This window comes from Bombina bombina, chromosome 3 (assembly GCF_027579735.1).
Source record: "Bombina bombina isolate aBomBom1 chromosome 3, aBomBom1.pri, whole genome shotgun sequence".
NCBI lineage: Eukaryota > Metazoa > Chordata > Amphibia > Anura > Bombinatoridae > Bombina > Bombina bombina.
The window spans coordinates 1,110,524,099-1,110,542,161 of record NC_069501.1 but is presented as its reverse complement, the minus strand read 5'-3'; the positions used below and the strand labels follow the sequence as shown (position 1 = coordinate 1,110,542,161).

Sequence of the window (18,063 nt, the reverse complement as noted above, 5' to 3'; positions counted from 1 at the left end):
ATCACTAGTTATATCAATAGAGCAAAGCAAATGTGATGATATAAGTAAATTCAAAAGCCTTTTAAAATTCAATGATCAGAACCATGAAAATTTAAAGGACATTAAACACTGTCGCCTAGATTACAAGTCTTGCGTTAGCCTTAAAAAGCAGCATTGAGAGGTCCCAACTCTGCTTTTTAACGCCCGCTGGTATTACGAGTCAGGCAGGTACAGGTGTACCGCTCACTTTTTTTCCGCGATTTTAGCATACCGCAAATCCCTTTACGTCAATTGCGTATCCTATCTTTTTAATGGGATTTTCCTAATGCCAGTAATACGATCTCTGGAAAAAGTGAGCGGTACACCCTTTCCTGGCAAGACTCCTAACGCATTTTAAAGTCAGTAGTCAAGAGTTTTATGGGCTAACGCGGGAACATAAAGCTCTTAACTAAAGTGCTAAAAAGTACACTAACACCCATAAACTACCTATTAACCCCTAAACCGAGCCCCCCCCCCCCACATCACAAACACTATAATAAAATTATTTAACCCCTAATCTGCCGACCGGACATCACCGCCACTGTAATAAATATATTAACCTCTAAACCGCCGCACTCCCGCCTCGCAAACACTAGTTAAATTTTATTAACCCCTAATCTGCCGTCCCTAACACCGCCGACACCTACCTACATTTATTAACCCCTAATCTGCCGCCCACAATGTCGCCGGTACTATATTAAATGTATTAACCCCTAAACCTAAGTCTAACCCTAACCCTAACACCCCCCTAACTTAAATATAATTTAAATAAATCTAAATAAATTTACTATTATTAAATACATGATTCCTATTTAAAACTAAATATTAACCTGTAAAATAAACCCTAAGATAGCTACAATATAACTAATCGACATTGTAGCTATCTCAGGATTTTTTTTTTTTTTACAGGTTTGTGTTTATTTTAACTAGGTACAATAGTTATTAAATAGTTAACTATTTAATAGATACCTAGTTAAAATAAGTACACATTTACCTGTAAAATAAACCTTAACCTAAGTTACAATTACACCTAACACTACACTATAATTAAATTAATTCCCTAAACTACCTACAATTAATTACAATTAAATTAAATAAACTAAATTACGAAAAAAAAACAATTACAAAAAATAAAAAAGAAATTACAAATTTTTAAACTAATTACACCTAATCTAATCCCCTTAATAAAATAAAAAAGCCCTCCAAAATAAAAAAAATCCCTACCCTATACTAAATTACAAATAGCCCTTAAAAGGGCTTTACATTGCTGTCTATTGGAACTGTGTGTTTCCATAGACTGCAATGTAAATATAAATCTATATGCTTATACACATATATATTTATGTGTTAATATGTGTATATACACATATTAACACATAAATATATATATGAATATAGTCATATACATATATATTTAAAAATTCTGCGCTACTTACCCCCTTCGCTGCCGTCTGTGATGGCATCAGAATGAGGCTCCCATAGGAGCCTATGGAAGCATGCTTCGTGAGCCCAATTCTTCCTAGCAATGCGAACGCGAGCTCGCGTTTGCATTATGATTTACTTGTAATACCAACGCAATCAAGCGATATTTAGCACTCCACTTGTAATCTAGCCCTTAGTGTTTAATGTCCCTTTAACTTTGACTTTCATATCCCTTAATATTACCATTTCTATAGTATTTTCCCTTTCTAGCTATCATCAACAGGCCATCTTGCCCCTCTGCAAAATAAAATTACACATGTGCTAAACTAATCCAAATTAGAAAGAAAAAAGTCAATTACTAGGACTAAGATTGGGTCTGTTTAACTTAAAAACAAACAAACAATGGGTCAATTAATCAAGCAGCGTTTGCTGCTTCAGAGGTCACAAGACCGCTGTTCCTTAACCTTTTCCCCACCTAAAAAGTTGGTGGATTGAAAAAATCCTGATCCAATACCATTGGGATGATTGACAGCCCCTGCTAGGTGCAGATTGGTCACCAGTGAGCAAAGGGGGCAGCATTGCACAAACATTTCTGATTAAATGCTTGTGCAATGTTAAATGAGGACATTGTATGCTGTCCGTCCGCACTGATGTCCAGCAGACATGATTCTCTTCAGCTAATCATGTCTGCTTGACAATTGTTAAATGGAGCCCAAATATCCTACAGAAATGTACTTGATGGTGTTTTCTTATGGACTGGATTACCACCGTTGAACTATCACTACGCAAGCTATTGGTAAGTTCATATGGTGCAAAGTCACTTGAAATTCATGAGAAAAATAAAGTATATTTTAAGTTTGAAATGGCTTCAAATTTGAAATGCCAATCAAAAGCCACATAAAGAGCCAGATTACAAGTGACACGCAATGCTAGCGCGAGAGGCTATAAGCAGTATCTCTGGACTACTCTAATATTAGCTCACAACTTGATATTACAATTCCATGGTAAATTTGATTTACCAGAGAAGGTTTAGCGCAGCCTACATCTCTCTAGCGCACCTATTACTTTTAATGGCTATTGCGACTACTCTTAATACTATTAATATTCGAAGTTGAAAGCTATGGGTTGCAGTTGAGCAAAAACCCAAATAGTACAAGAGAATTAGTGCAACTTGAGATCTGAAGTAAAGTGTAAGGGTTAATTATTATTTTTTTTACAAAACACATATTTCTTTCATTATTAAGATAGAGAATACAATTTTAAAACAATTTACAATTTACTTCTCTTATCACATTTGTCTCGTTCTCATGTTAGTCTTTGTTGAAGAAATATTTAGATAGGTACATGACAGGAAAAAGTGCTGCCATCTAGTGCTCTGGCTAATGTATAACATTATTGCAAAATGTTCTACACCTGACCAGGCTGTGTAACATATAGCACTGAATATATAGAAGGGAAATAAAATATGCATAAATAAACAAATAAACTTATTTCCAATAATAAATCAAATCATATTCAGAGTTCATACCAGAAGGTTATCTGGTATGCAATCTAAATATCCAGTACATTTCTTGGTTAGCTAAAAGGAGGTCCCTGTTCCCACCCCTCTTAGGGGAAAACACTTTTTCTATGATCGTCCATTCTCTTTCTCATAGCTCACATTCTAACACCAGTACCCCAGCTCTGCATGCAAGCAACTTTAAAAGCTCACATTCTAACACCAGTACCCCAGCTCGGCAAGCAAGCAACTTTAAAAGCTCACATTCTAACACCAGTACCCCAGCTCGGCAAGCAAGCAACTTTAAAAGCTCACATTCTAACACCAGTACCCCAGCTCGGCAAGCAAGCAACTTTAACAGCTCACATTCTAACACCAGTACCCCAGCTCGGCATGCAAGCAACTTTAAAAGCTCACATTCTAACACCAGTACCCCAGCTCTGCATGCAAGCAACTTTAAAAGCTCACATTCTAACACCAGTACCCAAGCTCGGCAAGCAAGCAACTTTAAAAGCTCACATTCTAACACCAGTACCCCAGCTCTGCATGCAAGCAACTTTAAAAGCTCACATTCTAACACCAGTACCCCAGCTCGGCAAGCAAGCAACTTTAAAAGCTCACATTCTAACACCAGTACCCCAGCTCGGCAAGCAAGCAACTTTAACCTTTGGCTGCTAAGCCATTCTCCACCAGTGTGCTAAGCTGGTTTTGAGCTTTTTGTTGCAGTTCACATTTAAACACTTTTAGAAGTAAAGTTTGTGCAAATAAACTATACAAACTATATATTGTTTATTTTCAGCAGATACAGCATATTCAAAATGTACCATTATTATATTTGTATGTATCATGAGGTTTAAAAAATAGCACGTAAAATGTGAAAAAGTGTATTTTTTTACTCCTAACTCAATAAATAATAGTATGTAATTTTATTTTTCTAATCCCTATCATCAAAACCTCTGTGGATAAATATTTGTAGTACGTAACCTGTCTGAAATAGGCAGAAATTAAGAACATTTCACTGTTTATTCCACTATTTTATTGCAGGCATGTCAATTTGAAAAATTATCAAAAACTGCATTTTAGAATTTACTGTACTGTTTTCAGCAATTAAACAGTTATAGCCACTTAATAAATTAAAATGGGGTACACAAAGCACACATTTGCAGAAAGTACATGCCTTGGTGCATCAAATGAGGGGCTACAAGTATTTCTAGCATCAATTTGGGGTGCGCAGTAATTAATGGAATATGTTGCATTGCTTAAAAAAAAAAAAAATTCTAAACAAAGAGCCATATTCAACTTCTATTCTATTTTTGTGCTAGCAATACACGTAGCCCCCCATTTGATGCGCCAAAGGGTGTACATTCCAAAAATGTGTACTTTATTTAATGTATCCTAATTTCCCAGGTGGCTACAGCTGTCTGATTGCAGATATTACCCGGTAAAGTTGAAAGACTATTTTTTTTTTTTTTTTTTTTTTTTAATTCTCGTTACAAAATAAATAGATATTTTTAAAGGAATTGTCGATAGAAAATATATTATTTTTATTGCAAAAAATAAGCTTCTTTGCAAAAAAATACAGAAGTTTTGAAATATGGAGAAAGCTGCGTAAAGAGAGTGTTTTACTCATCTTCCACGCACGCTAAAAGACTGATTATAAAAATATTATTAATATTTTTTAAATAGCATTCCTCTACCATTTATCAATTTGTAACCACATTATCCAGGTGATTATGGGATTACAATATATAATATTGGTTCGTATTGTAAAAAGGAATGCAAGATTTCTCAGCTAGGTGATCACTGCTGTTACCACGGTGATGATTAAGCCAGTGATTTGCAACCTTTTTTTTGCCGTGGCACACTTTTTTACATTAAAAGATCCTGTGGCACACTACCATCCCAAAATTTTACAAAATCACACATTGTAGCCTAATACAGGATATATATACAGTATATATATATATATATATATATATATATATATATATATATGTATATATATATATATATATATATACACTGTACTGTGCTGTCATGCCATGCCTCCTGTTTTAGAACACGTATTTTGGGGGTCCCTAGGCAATTTTCATCTTTATTTAAGTGCCTTTAGAGACCTCTAAATCCTATTTTTTTCACTTTTTTAATATTTTTATGTTTTACTTTTTTCTGTACACCCCCAAAACTTATACCATTGGAAAGGGTAGACAATTACCTTTTCAATGGTGGATCTGTAGCTGATTAGATGCCTGAGATACAGGCATCAAAGCATCATACCCCCATCTCCCTATAACTGACAATTGTCAATTTTAAATAAAATTATGCAGTGACGTAATTGTGCGTGATGTCACTGTGCAAAACTTGAAGCACAGATGATGCCTGTCACTATACCGGGGTGGAAGTGAATGGAGGTCCTCAGAACTCCACAAAGGTGGGGGAGTGATAGAGATGGCTCTGAGCCGTCGTTAGCACCCGAGAGGGAATCTTTGCGACGGCTCAGAGCCGTCATAAGCACTCAAGGGGTTAAAAGCACCAGTATCCCAGCTCTGCAAGCAAGCAACTTTAAAGCTCATATTCTAACACCAGTATCCCAGCTCTGCAAGCAAGCAACTTTAAAGCTCACGTTCTAACACCAGTATCCCAGCTCTGCAAGCAAGCAGTGTTATGTTTAAATATTCTTTATTGAAGTATTTCTTTGACAAAGCAACATAGACAGTATGCATAAAGATAGCATTTAACATGTCCTACCATACATAATTACCTTATTAACATATAATATCTAGGTAAAAATAGATAGTGCGTGTTACGGTTACCCTTAGTCTCGCTGAGAGATGGACCGCTTAGTAGCCTGGATCCCTATTGCTAAAGAGGGGAGAAGCTGCTTTCCATAGTATTCTATATGAGTCTCGCAAATATAGAATAATCTCCCTTAGCTGCAGTACAGCTAGGATACCCTTCTGCCCACAAAAACGAGTCAACGCTGCGATTGAGGGTCAAACAAGAACTCAGGACTGGGATGCCTAGCCTGCTTTTTATTAAGGTTACATGCACACAGGGCACTCCCAGGGGGAGAGGGGGGGAAGCACAAAATCCCCCATCACACATTTAGATAGAGAGCACTGTCCTTTGACAGGCCACAATAGGATTACAGTACTTAAGATAACAAGTTTACAAGTTCATCTTATCAATTAGCAGTCTGGCTCCAGAGGTGATTAGACAATGGGATTGGTTATCCCTAAACTTAGAGCTGAGGCCAGCAAATGTGTATTTAGGCAATAGTTTCTAAAAGCTGAAAAAAAACAGTTAACTCTTTATGAAATGATACTTGTTACGGTTTTCTTGGAGCCCTTCTTAGGCGCTGGCTTGCTGGTTCAGGCATTGCTGCTGGGAAATAAGCTCTTCACAACAAAATAACTAATGCTTCTGTAACAGTGCTCCCTTTCTGTGGAACACTCTGGCAGACACGGTCTGACCCCTTTTCGGGGCAGACTAAGGCTGTCCAGACCGCTGGTTATGCGGGGCTGAGGTCGGTTTGTCTGGACAACCCGTCGGCGTTGCCATTCTGTTTCCCAGGTCTGTAAGTAATGGTGAAATTGAAGGGTTGCAACGATAAGCTCCAACGTAATAGCCTGCCGTTATCTCCAGAGACCCGGTTCAGCCACACCAACGGGTTATGGTCGGTGACCAGAGTGAACTCCTGACCATATAAATAGGGAGTCAATTTCTTTAATGCCCACACCAAAGCCAAACACTCCTTTTCGACCGCTGCATAGCTGACTTCGCGGGGCAGGAGCTTCCGGCTGATGTAGGCAACTGGATGCTCCCCTCCATCTTTGCCTACTTGGCTGAGGACAGCTCCCAGCCTGAACATGGAAGCATCTGTATGGACGATAAAACGTTTGTTAAGGGCTGGGGCCGCCAAGACAGGAGCGTTAATTAGAGCATTTTTGAGAGCCTGGAAAGCCGTTTCACAGTGGGGAGACCACAGGACCTGTCGAGGTAAGTTCTTCTTGGTCAAGTCAGTCAGGGGTTTGGCAAGTGTGCTGTAGTCTGGTACGAACCGTCTATAGTACCCTGCCATGCCCAGGAAGGCTAGGACCTGAGTCTTAGTGATGGGGGTGGGCCAATTGGCGACAGCTTCTATTTTGGCCGGCTCTGGTCGCTGCTTTCCACACCCCACCCGGTGACCCAGGTACTGTACCTCGGCCATCCCAAAGTGGCATTTTTCTGGCTTCAGAGTCAGGCCAGCAGCCCGGATCTGATCCAGAACCATTCCCACATGAGCTAAGTGGTCCTCCCAGGACTCACTGTGGATCGCTATGTCGTCCAGGTAGGCGCAAGCAAAACTCTGGAAGCCATCCAGGAGCCTATCCACCAAGCGCTGGAATGTAGCTGGGGCATTCTTCATCCCAAACGGCATTACCCTAAACTGATATAAGCCGAATGGGGTGACGAATGCCGACTTGGGGATAGCCTCCGGGGCCAGGGGAATCTGTCAGTAACCTTTGCAGAGGTCAATAGTGGTCAGGTAATTTCCCCTGGCTATACGATCGAGTAGCTCGTCTACCCTGGGCATAGGGTAAGCGTCCGTCACGGTATTTTCATTGAGCCTCCGATAGTCTACGCAGAACCGGGTGGTCCCATCTTTCTTGGGCACCAAGACAACTGGGGAGGCCCATGGACTACCGGAGGGCTCAATTACCCTGAGCTGGAGCATCTCATCGATCTCCTTCTTCATTCCTGTCCTAACTGCTTCAGGGATTCGGTACGGAGCCTGGCGCAAGGGAGCTTGTCCCGGAGTATCTACCTGGTGGGTGGTTAAAGTAGTGTACCCTGGCTTCGGGGAGAAGGTGAGGTGTTTGGACTGGAGGAGTTGGTTGAGCTGCTCCCTTTCAGTGGGGCTAAGTCGGTCCCCTATCTGAACCTGCGCCACTATACCTGTGGGGAGACTCTTTTCTAATAGGTCTGGAATGGGTAAACTGTCGGGGTCTTCCTGAGGGGAACAACATACGGCCGTCACGTTCTCTGGTCGCTCAAAATATTCCTTGAGCATGTTTACATGGAATGTCTTTCTAAGATTGTTGTCATGGCAGCTAGCTATCACATAAGTGGTGTCTCCACTTTTCTCTACGATCTGGTAGGGACCCTGCCAGGACGCCTGCAATTTGTCTGTCTTCACCGGCTTAAGTACTAACACCTTTTGTCCTATGGTGAAGATTCTCTTTCGGGCCCCCTGATCGTACCATACTTTCTGTCTTCTCTGGGCCAACTGGAGATTAGCCCGCACGGATTTGGCTAATTGCTCCATTCGGTCCCTGAGTTCCAGCACGTATGGCACAATGGGGACACCGTCAGCCTCCATCTCTCCCTCCCAGTGCTCCCGGATCAGGTTTAGGGGTCCCCGTACCTTTCTTCCGTAGAGCAACTCGAAGGGAGAGAACCCTGTCGTTTCCTGGGGCACCTCCCGATAAGCAAATAGGAGGTGCGGCAGGAAGCGTTCCCAGTCTCGGTATTCCTGAGTGAACGTCTTGAGCATTTGCTTGAGGGTCCCATTGAACCTCTCACACAGCCCGTTCGTCTGGGGGTGGTATGGGGAGCTCAGGAGGGACTTAATTTTGCAAACCTGCCAGAGTTGTTGGGTTAATTCAGCCGTAAATTGGGTGCCTCGGTCGGATAGGATTTCTTTTGGAAATCCTACCCGGGAGAACACCTGTACTAGTGCATTCGCTACCGTATCCACTTGTATGTTGGATAGGGCGACAGCCTCTGGGTACCTGGTAGCGTAGTCCACTACGGTAAGAATGTAGCGCTTACCGGAGGGACTAGGGGTAGCCAGTGGTCCCACTAGGTCAATAGCAACCCGGCTGAAGGGTTCCTCTACAATGGGCATATTTACTAGCTGGGCTTTAGGGTGATCGCCTCGCCTTCCTACTCGTTGACACACATCGCAGGTGTTACAGTAAGTTCTAACGTCAGCGTGCACCCCTGGCCAAAAGAACGTGTGAGTAATGCGGTGTAGGGTACGGGTTACGGCTAGGTGGCCTGCTAAGGGGATGTCGTGGCCTATTTTGAGGATTTCTTGACGGTATTTGTGGGGCACTACCAGCTGTCGCCTACGCTGTCCCCTTTTCTCTGTCCAGCGGTATAGTTTCCCTTTTTTCCCATAAGAATGTTTCGTTATCTGCCCCGCCCCCTCCGGTCTCTGCTCGTTCCCGGTACTTTTGTAAGGTCGGGTCAGTCTTAGACTCTGCCTCGAAAGCATCTGGGGTGTCCCAGGGTATGGGGCCTAACCTGTCAGGCAAGGTCGGGGTAGGTCTTACCTGTGTCTCCCGCACTGGTGAGAGCTCTCGCTCCGTCCGGGCTTGGGCCCGTGTAGTCACTGGGTCCGCCTCGTTGTTGCATACTGGAGCATAGGCAGAAGTCATGGGGCCCAAATCGTTGCCCAGTAGTACTTCGGCAGGTAAATTATCCATTAGGCCCACGTTCACAGCCCCCTTTCCCGCTCCCCAATCAAGATGCACTTTAGCTGTTGGAATTTTGTACACATCCCCCCCCGCCACTCTAACGGCCACAGTCTGTCCGGATCGCTTGTGCTCTGGCACCAAATGACTCTGTACCAGCGTGATAGTAGCCCCTGTGTCTCGCAATCCCTCGGTAGATCGCCCCTCGAGCCATACCCTCTGCCGATGGTTCTGGCGGTTATCTGAGGCAGCATATACAGGGTCTGCCTCGTGAAGCGGCCCCACATATCCCTCCATAGGGGCCTCTTGGTTAACACAGAGGGCCCGGGCCGGACGATAGGACCCAGAGGGTTAATTGTAATTCCTGGGTGTCTGGTGCATATTAAGGGGGCAGCTAGCCATGAAATGCCCTGGTTGCTTGCATCGGTGGCAAGTCGGTCTGGGACGCTCAGAGCTGTTATTGAGTGGTCCTGAGTGTCGGACGGGCCCTGTGGGCACCGGAGCTCGGAATTCAGCATGAGGGGGTGCAGGTAAACCTCTCTGGGTTCGACCCATGCTGGAGCTCGGTAGTTCATGGGTTCGTGAAGACGGGAGTCATAATGTTCATCGGCCAATTTGGCTGCTTCTTCTAAGGTAGAAGGCCGCCTGTCTCGCAGCCATTCCTTCCCTTGCTGTTCCATGCCATTATAAAAATGTTCTAAGAGAAACAATTGTAAAACTTCCTCCCCAGTCACCGCTTTACTTCCGCTCAGCCAGTGATTTGCCGCTCTCCGCATTCGGTGCGCCCATTCCATATGGGTATCGTTAGGCTTCTTTTCCGTGTCCCGAAACTGTCGGTGATACGTGTCCGGAGTTACAGCGTACCGTCGCAACAGTGTCTCCTTAACTAGCTCATACTGTGTCACTTCCTCAGCACCCAGAGTACGAAAGGCTTCCAGGGCTCGCCCGGATAGTTTCCCAGACAATATCGTGGGCCACTCTCTGTTGGGAATCTGGTGCAGGGCACATTGCCTTTCGAAGTCCGCAAAATATTCATCAATCCCTGTCTCGCTCTCTAGAAAGGGTCGAAATGCCGCATAGGGTATCTTGAGCCTCCCAGCATTTTCGACAGGGATGATTACCTGCGGGGCTTCAGCATTGCGGTGTGCGTTCGCTAGGTTGAGTTTGTGGGCTCGAGTCTCTTGTATATCCTCGTACGCCTCCGCCATCAACTGCTGTACCAATTCCATGGAGGGGTTCGGCCCGAATAATGAGAGCCTTTCCCGAACAATCCTGGTTTTTTCGTCACTAATCGTGGTCGGTGTTTCCGCCATTGTGAAGCTCTGATCCAGTTTGGTCAATTCTGCGATCAGCTCTCTCCTCGGCCGGTTGCTGGCGTACCCCCCTCTGCTTTCAAGTAAATCCTTTAGGGTTGTACGCTTCAATTTTTCGTAAGCGCTCTCCATCCATTCTGTACCTCTCCTAGGAAATCCAGGAAAATCCTGCCGCTGCCGCCAAATGTTACGGTTACCCTTAGTCTCGCTGAGAGATGGACCGCTTAGTAGCCTGGATCCCTATTGCTAAAGAGGGGAGAAGCTGCTTTCCATAGTATTCTATATGAGTCTCGCAAATATAGAATAATCTCCCTTAGCTGCAGTACAGCTAGGATACCCTTCTGCCCACAAAAACGAGTCAACGCTGCGATTGAGGGTCAAACAAGAACTCAGGACTGGGATGCCCAGCCTGCTTTTTATTAAGGTTACATGCACACAGGGCACTCCCAGGGCGAGAGGGGGGGAAGCACAAAATCCCCCATGACACATTTAGATAGAGAGCACTGTCCTTTGACAGGCCACAATAGGATTACAGTACTTAAGATAACAAGTTTACAAGTTCATCTTATCAATTAGCAGTCTGGCTCCAGAGGTGATTAGACAATGGGATTGGTTATCCCTAAACTTAGAGCTGAGGCCAGCAAATGTGTATTTAGGCAATAGTTTCTAAAAGCTGAAAAAAAACAGTTAACTCTTTATGAAATGATACTTGTTACGGTTTTCTTGGAGCCCTTCTTAGGCGCTGACTTGCTGGTTCAGGCATTGCTGCTGGGAAATAAGCTCTTCACAACAAAATAACTAATGCTTCTGTAACAGTGCGTATATCTATCCCCTCTCTGTTTGTCTTGTTTCTACATTCTGACTGCTTCTGAATTCACAATGTTCAGTGATTGAACATAAAAGAATCTGCCCACTGTCTCTTAATTGTGATGTGATGATCCTTATAACTTCAATTTTTTATGAAGCACAATAATATAAAACATAACATTCCATATCAGAGGAAAGGAAATCAGAGAAAAACAGAAAAGGGAGAAAAAGAAGAAAAAGGAGAAAAAAAATAAAAATAAAAATGAAATTGGAAAATGTTTAATAATACCTTAATGCTTTTACCCATACTCTTCCTGAGACACCAAGATTTCCCTACAGACTCCTGAATTTTTAGTGATCTAAAGTTTTCTTCTTCCATAACATCTTATCTTAAATATATCTGTTCCCTTCTAGTATCCAGTAGTACCATATTTGTTTGAACTATGTGTTTGTGTGTCCAAGACCTTAGATGCCGATTCATACATATTGTATTTTAGGGCAATCCTATTCTTGATATCTGTCCATGTGGGTACCTGAGATTTCCAATATTTTGCTATGCAGGTCCTAGTCACCGTGCATACTATTCTTATAAAAGTATTAATGTGTTTGTTGAACCTTTGGTCTGATTCATGCAGAAGGGCTTGTTTTATAGATAGTTGTATTCTCTCACCCAGTGTATTGCTTAGTAATGCTGATAAGTTGTCCCATATTGGTTTAAACTGTTCACAATCCCACCACATATGGCAGTATGAGCCCACATTTTCACATCCCCTATAACACAGTCTGCTACTTGTGGGTGCCATGTGTGAAGTTTTTAATGGTGTTAGGTATCACCTGAAAATGGTTTTGATTGTATTCTCTCTTAAGTCTGCACTCCAAAGCCCTTTGCATGCTGAATTAAAAATGCTATCACAAATTTTTTTCTCCCTTGATATATTTAAGTCCTGTTCCCATTTCAGAATGTTTGATGACTTAGTGGTATATACTCCTTGCAATGCCAAATATAATCTAGAGATGGTTTGTTTGGGTCTATGTGTAGCTTTTAATAAATCCTCTATAATTGTAGGTTCTGATTGTGGAGTGTTTCTGAGATACTGATGGATCGCTGAAGAAATTTGGAGATATTGGTACCAGTGTAGTCTCACTGGAATCAATGCTATCTGTATTTGAGTGAAGGTTTTGAGTTTCCCCTTATCTAAGAAATCTGCAACCCTATACAGCCCTTTGTTCGCCCACTTATCCACTATCTTTTGAGTTTCTTTAGCTATTAGGTATCTAATAGGCATTAGCAATGAATGTGTGGGAAATAAGTTCTTTGATTTAGATGCCAAAGCCCATGTAAAATTTGGTATTGTCTAACGTTGGAGACTAGACCCGTGTAAATTATCTTCCAAGTGGGTCCAAAGAACATCCTTAAATTCTCCCCCCAGTAGTGTGGCCTGTGCTAACCTCGATGCTTTATAGTATTCTAGCAGGTTTAGTGCGGATGGGATTCTTGCCATTTCCCCCCCCTAATGAATGCCACTATTTCCGACTGCAAATTCACTAAGTCAGCTTTTGAAATCCGTTATGGGAAAAGTTCTAAACAGATATAGCAGATGGGGCATAATGTTCATTTTCACCACCGCTAATCAACCCATCCAAGAAAAAGTGTACTTACGCCATTTATTAATGTTTCTCCTGATTTCTTTATACATAGGTATATAATTATGTTTGTAAAGCTGATCGAATTGAGTTGTCAGTTGAATCCCCAAATATTTAAGAGAGTGTGTGGCCCACTTCATGTCAAAGTTAGTTTCAATAATTTTCTTGGTTTGTTTTAGTTGATTAACTTTATAGCCTGAAATTTGCGAAAATAGGTCAAGCATCTTATATAAATTTGGTAGTGATATAAGGGGTCTTGTCAGAGTTAGTAGTATACCATCAGCAAATAGTGTTAATTTGTATTCGCGTTCCATGATCTTTATCCCTGTGATATCTGGTGAAATTCTAATTTGAGCCACCAAGGGTTCAATGCATAGGGCAAAAATCAGGGGTGACAGGGGGCAGCCCTGTGATTAATATATCATCTGCAATGCCTTAACAAAGGCTCCTTCGAATCCCATATTGGCCATAACTGCACTCCTGTAATCCCAATCTATCCTATCAAATGCCTTCTCTGCATCTAGTGATAGAAGCAGAGAAGGCATCCGCATCTCCCCCAAATAGTCTATAATATTAACCATTCTTTTAGGATTTTTAGATCTTGGTTTATGAGAGAGATGGGGTGATAAATGGAGCATATCTTGGTATTTTTCCCAGGTTTTGGGATCACCACTATTTTCGTTTGTAACAGATCAGGGGGAAAAGTTTGGCTGTCTAGGATATGATTACAGAAATGGGGGACCAAAATATCTTTAAAAGTTTTATAGTATTCACTAGCAAAGACATCCGGCCCTGCTGCTTTTCCTACTTTAAGGTCTTTTCTAACTTTTAGAACTTCGTTTTTTTGTGATTGGAGTGTTGACAGCATCCCTCTCCTCTTTAGATATAGTTTTTAGGTTAGCTTCCCATAGAAAGCTCTTGGTTTGAGGACTCAGATTTGGGGTAGGTGTGACTTTATTACCATCATATAACATTCAATAAAATTCTGTGAACGTATCTACAATCTGTTGTGGGTGAGTGGTCAATATGCCATTAGGTAGTATGATAGAGGGAATGCTAGATGTTTTGATACGTTCTCTTATTTATGTGCTAAGAATTTGTCTGGTTGATTTGCGAATATAAAATATTGTGTTTTTAATTTTTGGATAGCTCTTATGCATTGTGCATTTAATAATTCCGCTAATGAACGTTGTTTGGTTTCCAAGGAGGCCAACACATTGGACTTTTGGGTACATTTATGTTGAGATTCTAGTTTTTCTATCTCCCTATTTAATTGCGTTAAGTGTGCTTTATATTGTTTTATCTGTGATGCTTTGTGTTAAATAAGCAGCCCTCTCAAGAATACTTTATGTGCTGCCCATGGCATGATTGGATTATCTGTAGATCCAGCGTTTATCAACCAGAATTCAATTAATGCCTTCGCCAAATTTTCCCTCTTTAGTGGATCCTTCATCTGGATAGGATCGTATGTCCATGATTTGGTCCTCTGGCTATCTATTACCCCATCAAAATGTACGTCTAGTATGGAGTGGTCTGACCATACGCAAGTATGGATTGATGAGGATCTAATCAGTGGCTGTAAAATCTTACTTACATAAATATAGTCCAGTCTGGTGCAGTTTTTGTGAGCCAACAAATAGTAGGTTGTGTCTGTAGTGTTTCCATAGCGTGTGAACCATGTGTCAATGAGTGTGTGAGGGGAAAAGTATTCCTGTATATTTTTAACTATTCTATTATGTCTCTGGGCCTTGTGACTAAGTTTACCTTGGAAGTCTGCTTTTTTTCTCATCGTAACATTAAAGCCTCCTGCTAGTATGATTTTATATTGAGACCAGTTGGTAAGTAAATTAGAGATATTATTATTAAATATCTCCCATCATCATCAGCTATTGTGGGTTCATGCTCAAACGCTAATGCCGAATGGATTAGAATGAAAACCACTCTCTTTTTTTTATCTGTGGTTGCGTGAGAGTGTTGTGCGTAAAATCTGGACCGATACTTAGGTATGATTGAGATCATTTTAGGATAATAGAGTATGATGGCTTAGTGGGTATTACTAACCTTCTCCAATTCAGGGAGTCCTCCATTAGCATTTGGGCACGCTGAACCCTCAGGGAAATAGGTACTGTCTTGGTATCTCTGGAAAAACCATAATTAAAAAACCAAACATTAAATAACATTTTAAATCAGTAACATAAGATAAAGTCTCTTAACCAACTTGTTAACTTTTAGAGAGTTACATTTATGCTTAAAGGACAGTTCTCATGGAATCCATAGAGTGTCTTGAAGTTTGGATCCACTCAGGAGTCTATCAAGTGCACAGGATCCCTAAATATTGATAAAACATATATTAAGAAAGATGTGGGTTTCTTCCCTCCTTTCGGGTAAAATTGTCCATTTCCCCCATTTTGTCATTTCTTTAGTCTCTTTCTATTTGCTCTCTCCCACTTAGCTGGGTTTGAAGTGTTAGGCCTTGGTGTAGATGAGCCCTCAGTAGGTATAGGTCAGAAGTCCAGTCTCAGCATCTTGCAAATATCTGGTATTTCTTCCTTTTCTTTTAGTGTAATGGTTTTGCTGTCCCTCATGACTAGAAGGGCAAAGGGAAATCCCCACTTGTATTTTATCTGATGGTTTCAGAGGAGTGTAATCAGAGGGCGTAGGGAACCTCTTCTTTGAAGAGTCCTAACACTTAGGTCCTGGAAAAATTGTATCACAGTTCCCTGAAACTTGAAGGTGGGATTGTTCCGCAAAGCCTGTAATATTTTTTCCTTGTCATGATAGAAGACAAACTTGATGATAACAACTCTGGGAGATGAATCCTCTTTAGGTTTTGCCTTTAAGGCTCTATGAGCCCTCTCCATCTCATATTCAGATTCTTCCTTGTCTCCTACAATCTGCTGAAAGAGTTGTTGCAGATAGGGTATGAGGTCTGTGTTAATAATGCTTTCCAGGACTCCCTTAAGCCTAATATTACTCCGTCGACTCTTATTTTCAAGGTCGTCAACCTTATCCTGTACATCCATTAGAGATTGTTGTTGATCATTTAGAGACTGAGAGACAGAGGCTTATTCCTCTTTGATGGCTTCTCTGTGTTCTTCCAACACTTCCAACCTTCCGCCCAAGTCAGCTATATCTGCCCTTATCCCTATGAAGCTCGTGGTTACAGCTGAATGCATTGAATCCATCTTTTCCCATAGCCTCTCAAAACTGGGGCTATGGTGAATGTAGGTGTCAGACTTCTCTACTAAAGTCAAATCCATCAGCACAAGGTGTAAAACAACTTGAACTTCTGAAAAGAGAACTCAATAAACTTGAACTCACTAAGGTTCAAAAAACCATTTTTAGGCTTAAACAAACCTATTACTATCTTAGTAATAAAGCTAACACTCTACTAGCATCAAAACGTAGGTTAAGACAAGCACAACGCACTATATCCTCTATTACATTGGAGGGCAACATAGCAACCTCTCCTAGTGATATTGGAGAGTCATTTCGAGTTTTCTACACTAAACTATATAGCCTAGCAAATGAAACCTTTACTGAGGTCTACCCTACTGAAGAAATAAGTATACTCTTAGATACATTACAACTTCATAAAATAAATGAAGAGGCAATAATTATGCTAAGTTCTCCAATCTCTATGGCAGAATTAAAAACTGCTATTGCACATCTCAAAAGAAATAAAGCCCCGAGCCCAGATGGGTATACGGGACAGTTTTATAAATCATTTAGTGACACCCTAGTCTCACTACTTCTAAGAACCTTTAACTCCTTTATGAACTCTGGGGTATGCCTGAGAGAATTTCTAGAAGCAGACATTATTACCCTATTAAAACCAGGAAAAGACCCTAGATCATGTCAGAGTTACAGACCGATTTCTTTGATAAACTCAGATATAAAACTGTATTCTAAAATCCTAGCCAATAGGCTGGCTAAAGTTATATGCAAGATCGTTCACCCAGATCAAGTGGGTTTTATCCCAAAGAGAGAAGGCCCAGACAACACCTGAAGGCTATTTGATATATTATATGAAGCCCAGATCGAGAAGGTTCCCCTCCTGGCCCTGTCCTTGGACGCTGAGAGGGCTTTTGACAGGGTCAGGTGGGATTACCTTTGGTGTACCCTAGAAGTATTTCATATACCTCCCCAATTTATTAGAGCATTTAAGGTTTTATACTCAGCCCCATAAGCAAGGATCAGTGGAGTCAGTTTTCAGTCTGCTCCATTCGACATTTTGAATGGAACCAGACAGGGATGTCCTCTGTCCCAAATGTTGTTTGCTCTGGCTATTGAGCCTTTGGCTCAGATGATCAGGGTAGACCCTGATATATCAGGAATTAATTTTGGGGGGGTCGCTCCTTCCTAAAATCACGTACCTTTTCAGGTGCATAAATTTGTCGGTCCCAAGACCTATACTAAATAAATTGCAGAGTATAATTTTGAGATATGTATGGAAGGGAGGAAGACCCAGAATCGCCACTACGACAATACAACAACCTATTAATAGTGGGGGGTTAGCCTATCCTAGTGTTTTGATATACCATGATGCTGCACGTTTAGCCCATCTCATGAGTTGGAGCCTAAAAATTGACCAGCCCAGATGGTATGAGGTGGAGCAGTCGCTCCTTCCTAGGGGTATTCTCCTCCTTGACCTCCCCTGGATTCCGGTACACATCCTCATGACCTTGCAAATTAATCATCCCCTTCTTTTGAACTCTTTCTTGTTCTGGGATACCAGAAAAAACACAGAATCAATTGCCCCACACCGCTCCCCTCTATATAGAATTCGAAACATCTTGATTTCCATGCCCGAGACACACGTGGGCCAATGGTCTGAGGCAGCTAATCAACCTATTGCATCTTTGTATAACAAAGATTCTCTCCTGTCATTTGAAGAGGT

The 18,063-nt window shown here is 41.7% G+C and overlaps 1 protein-coding gene across 1 annotated transcript in view; it reads left to right on the top strand.

The window, feature by feature from the left end:
* The window catches only part of LOC128652633 (putative protein TPRXL), a 33,864-nt gene extending 30,225 nt beyond the window's left edge, over window positions 1-3,639 (top strand). The window contains exon 2 of the mRNA XM_053705566.1: window positions 3,096-3,639. Coding sequence (XP_053561541.1) covers window positions 3,096-3,639 — 544 coding nt within the window. The remainder of the gene's footprint in view (window positions 1-3,095) is intronic.
* The last annotated feature ends 14,424 nt before the right edge of the window (window positions 3,640-18,063 follow it).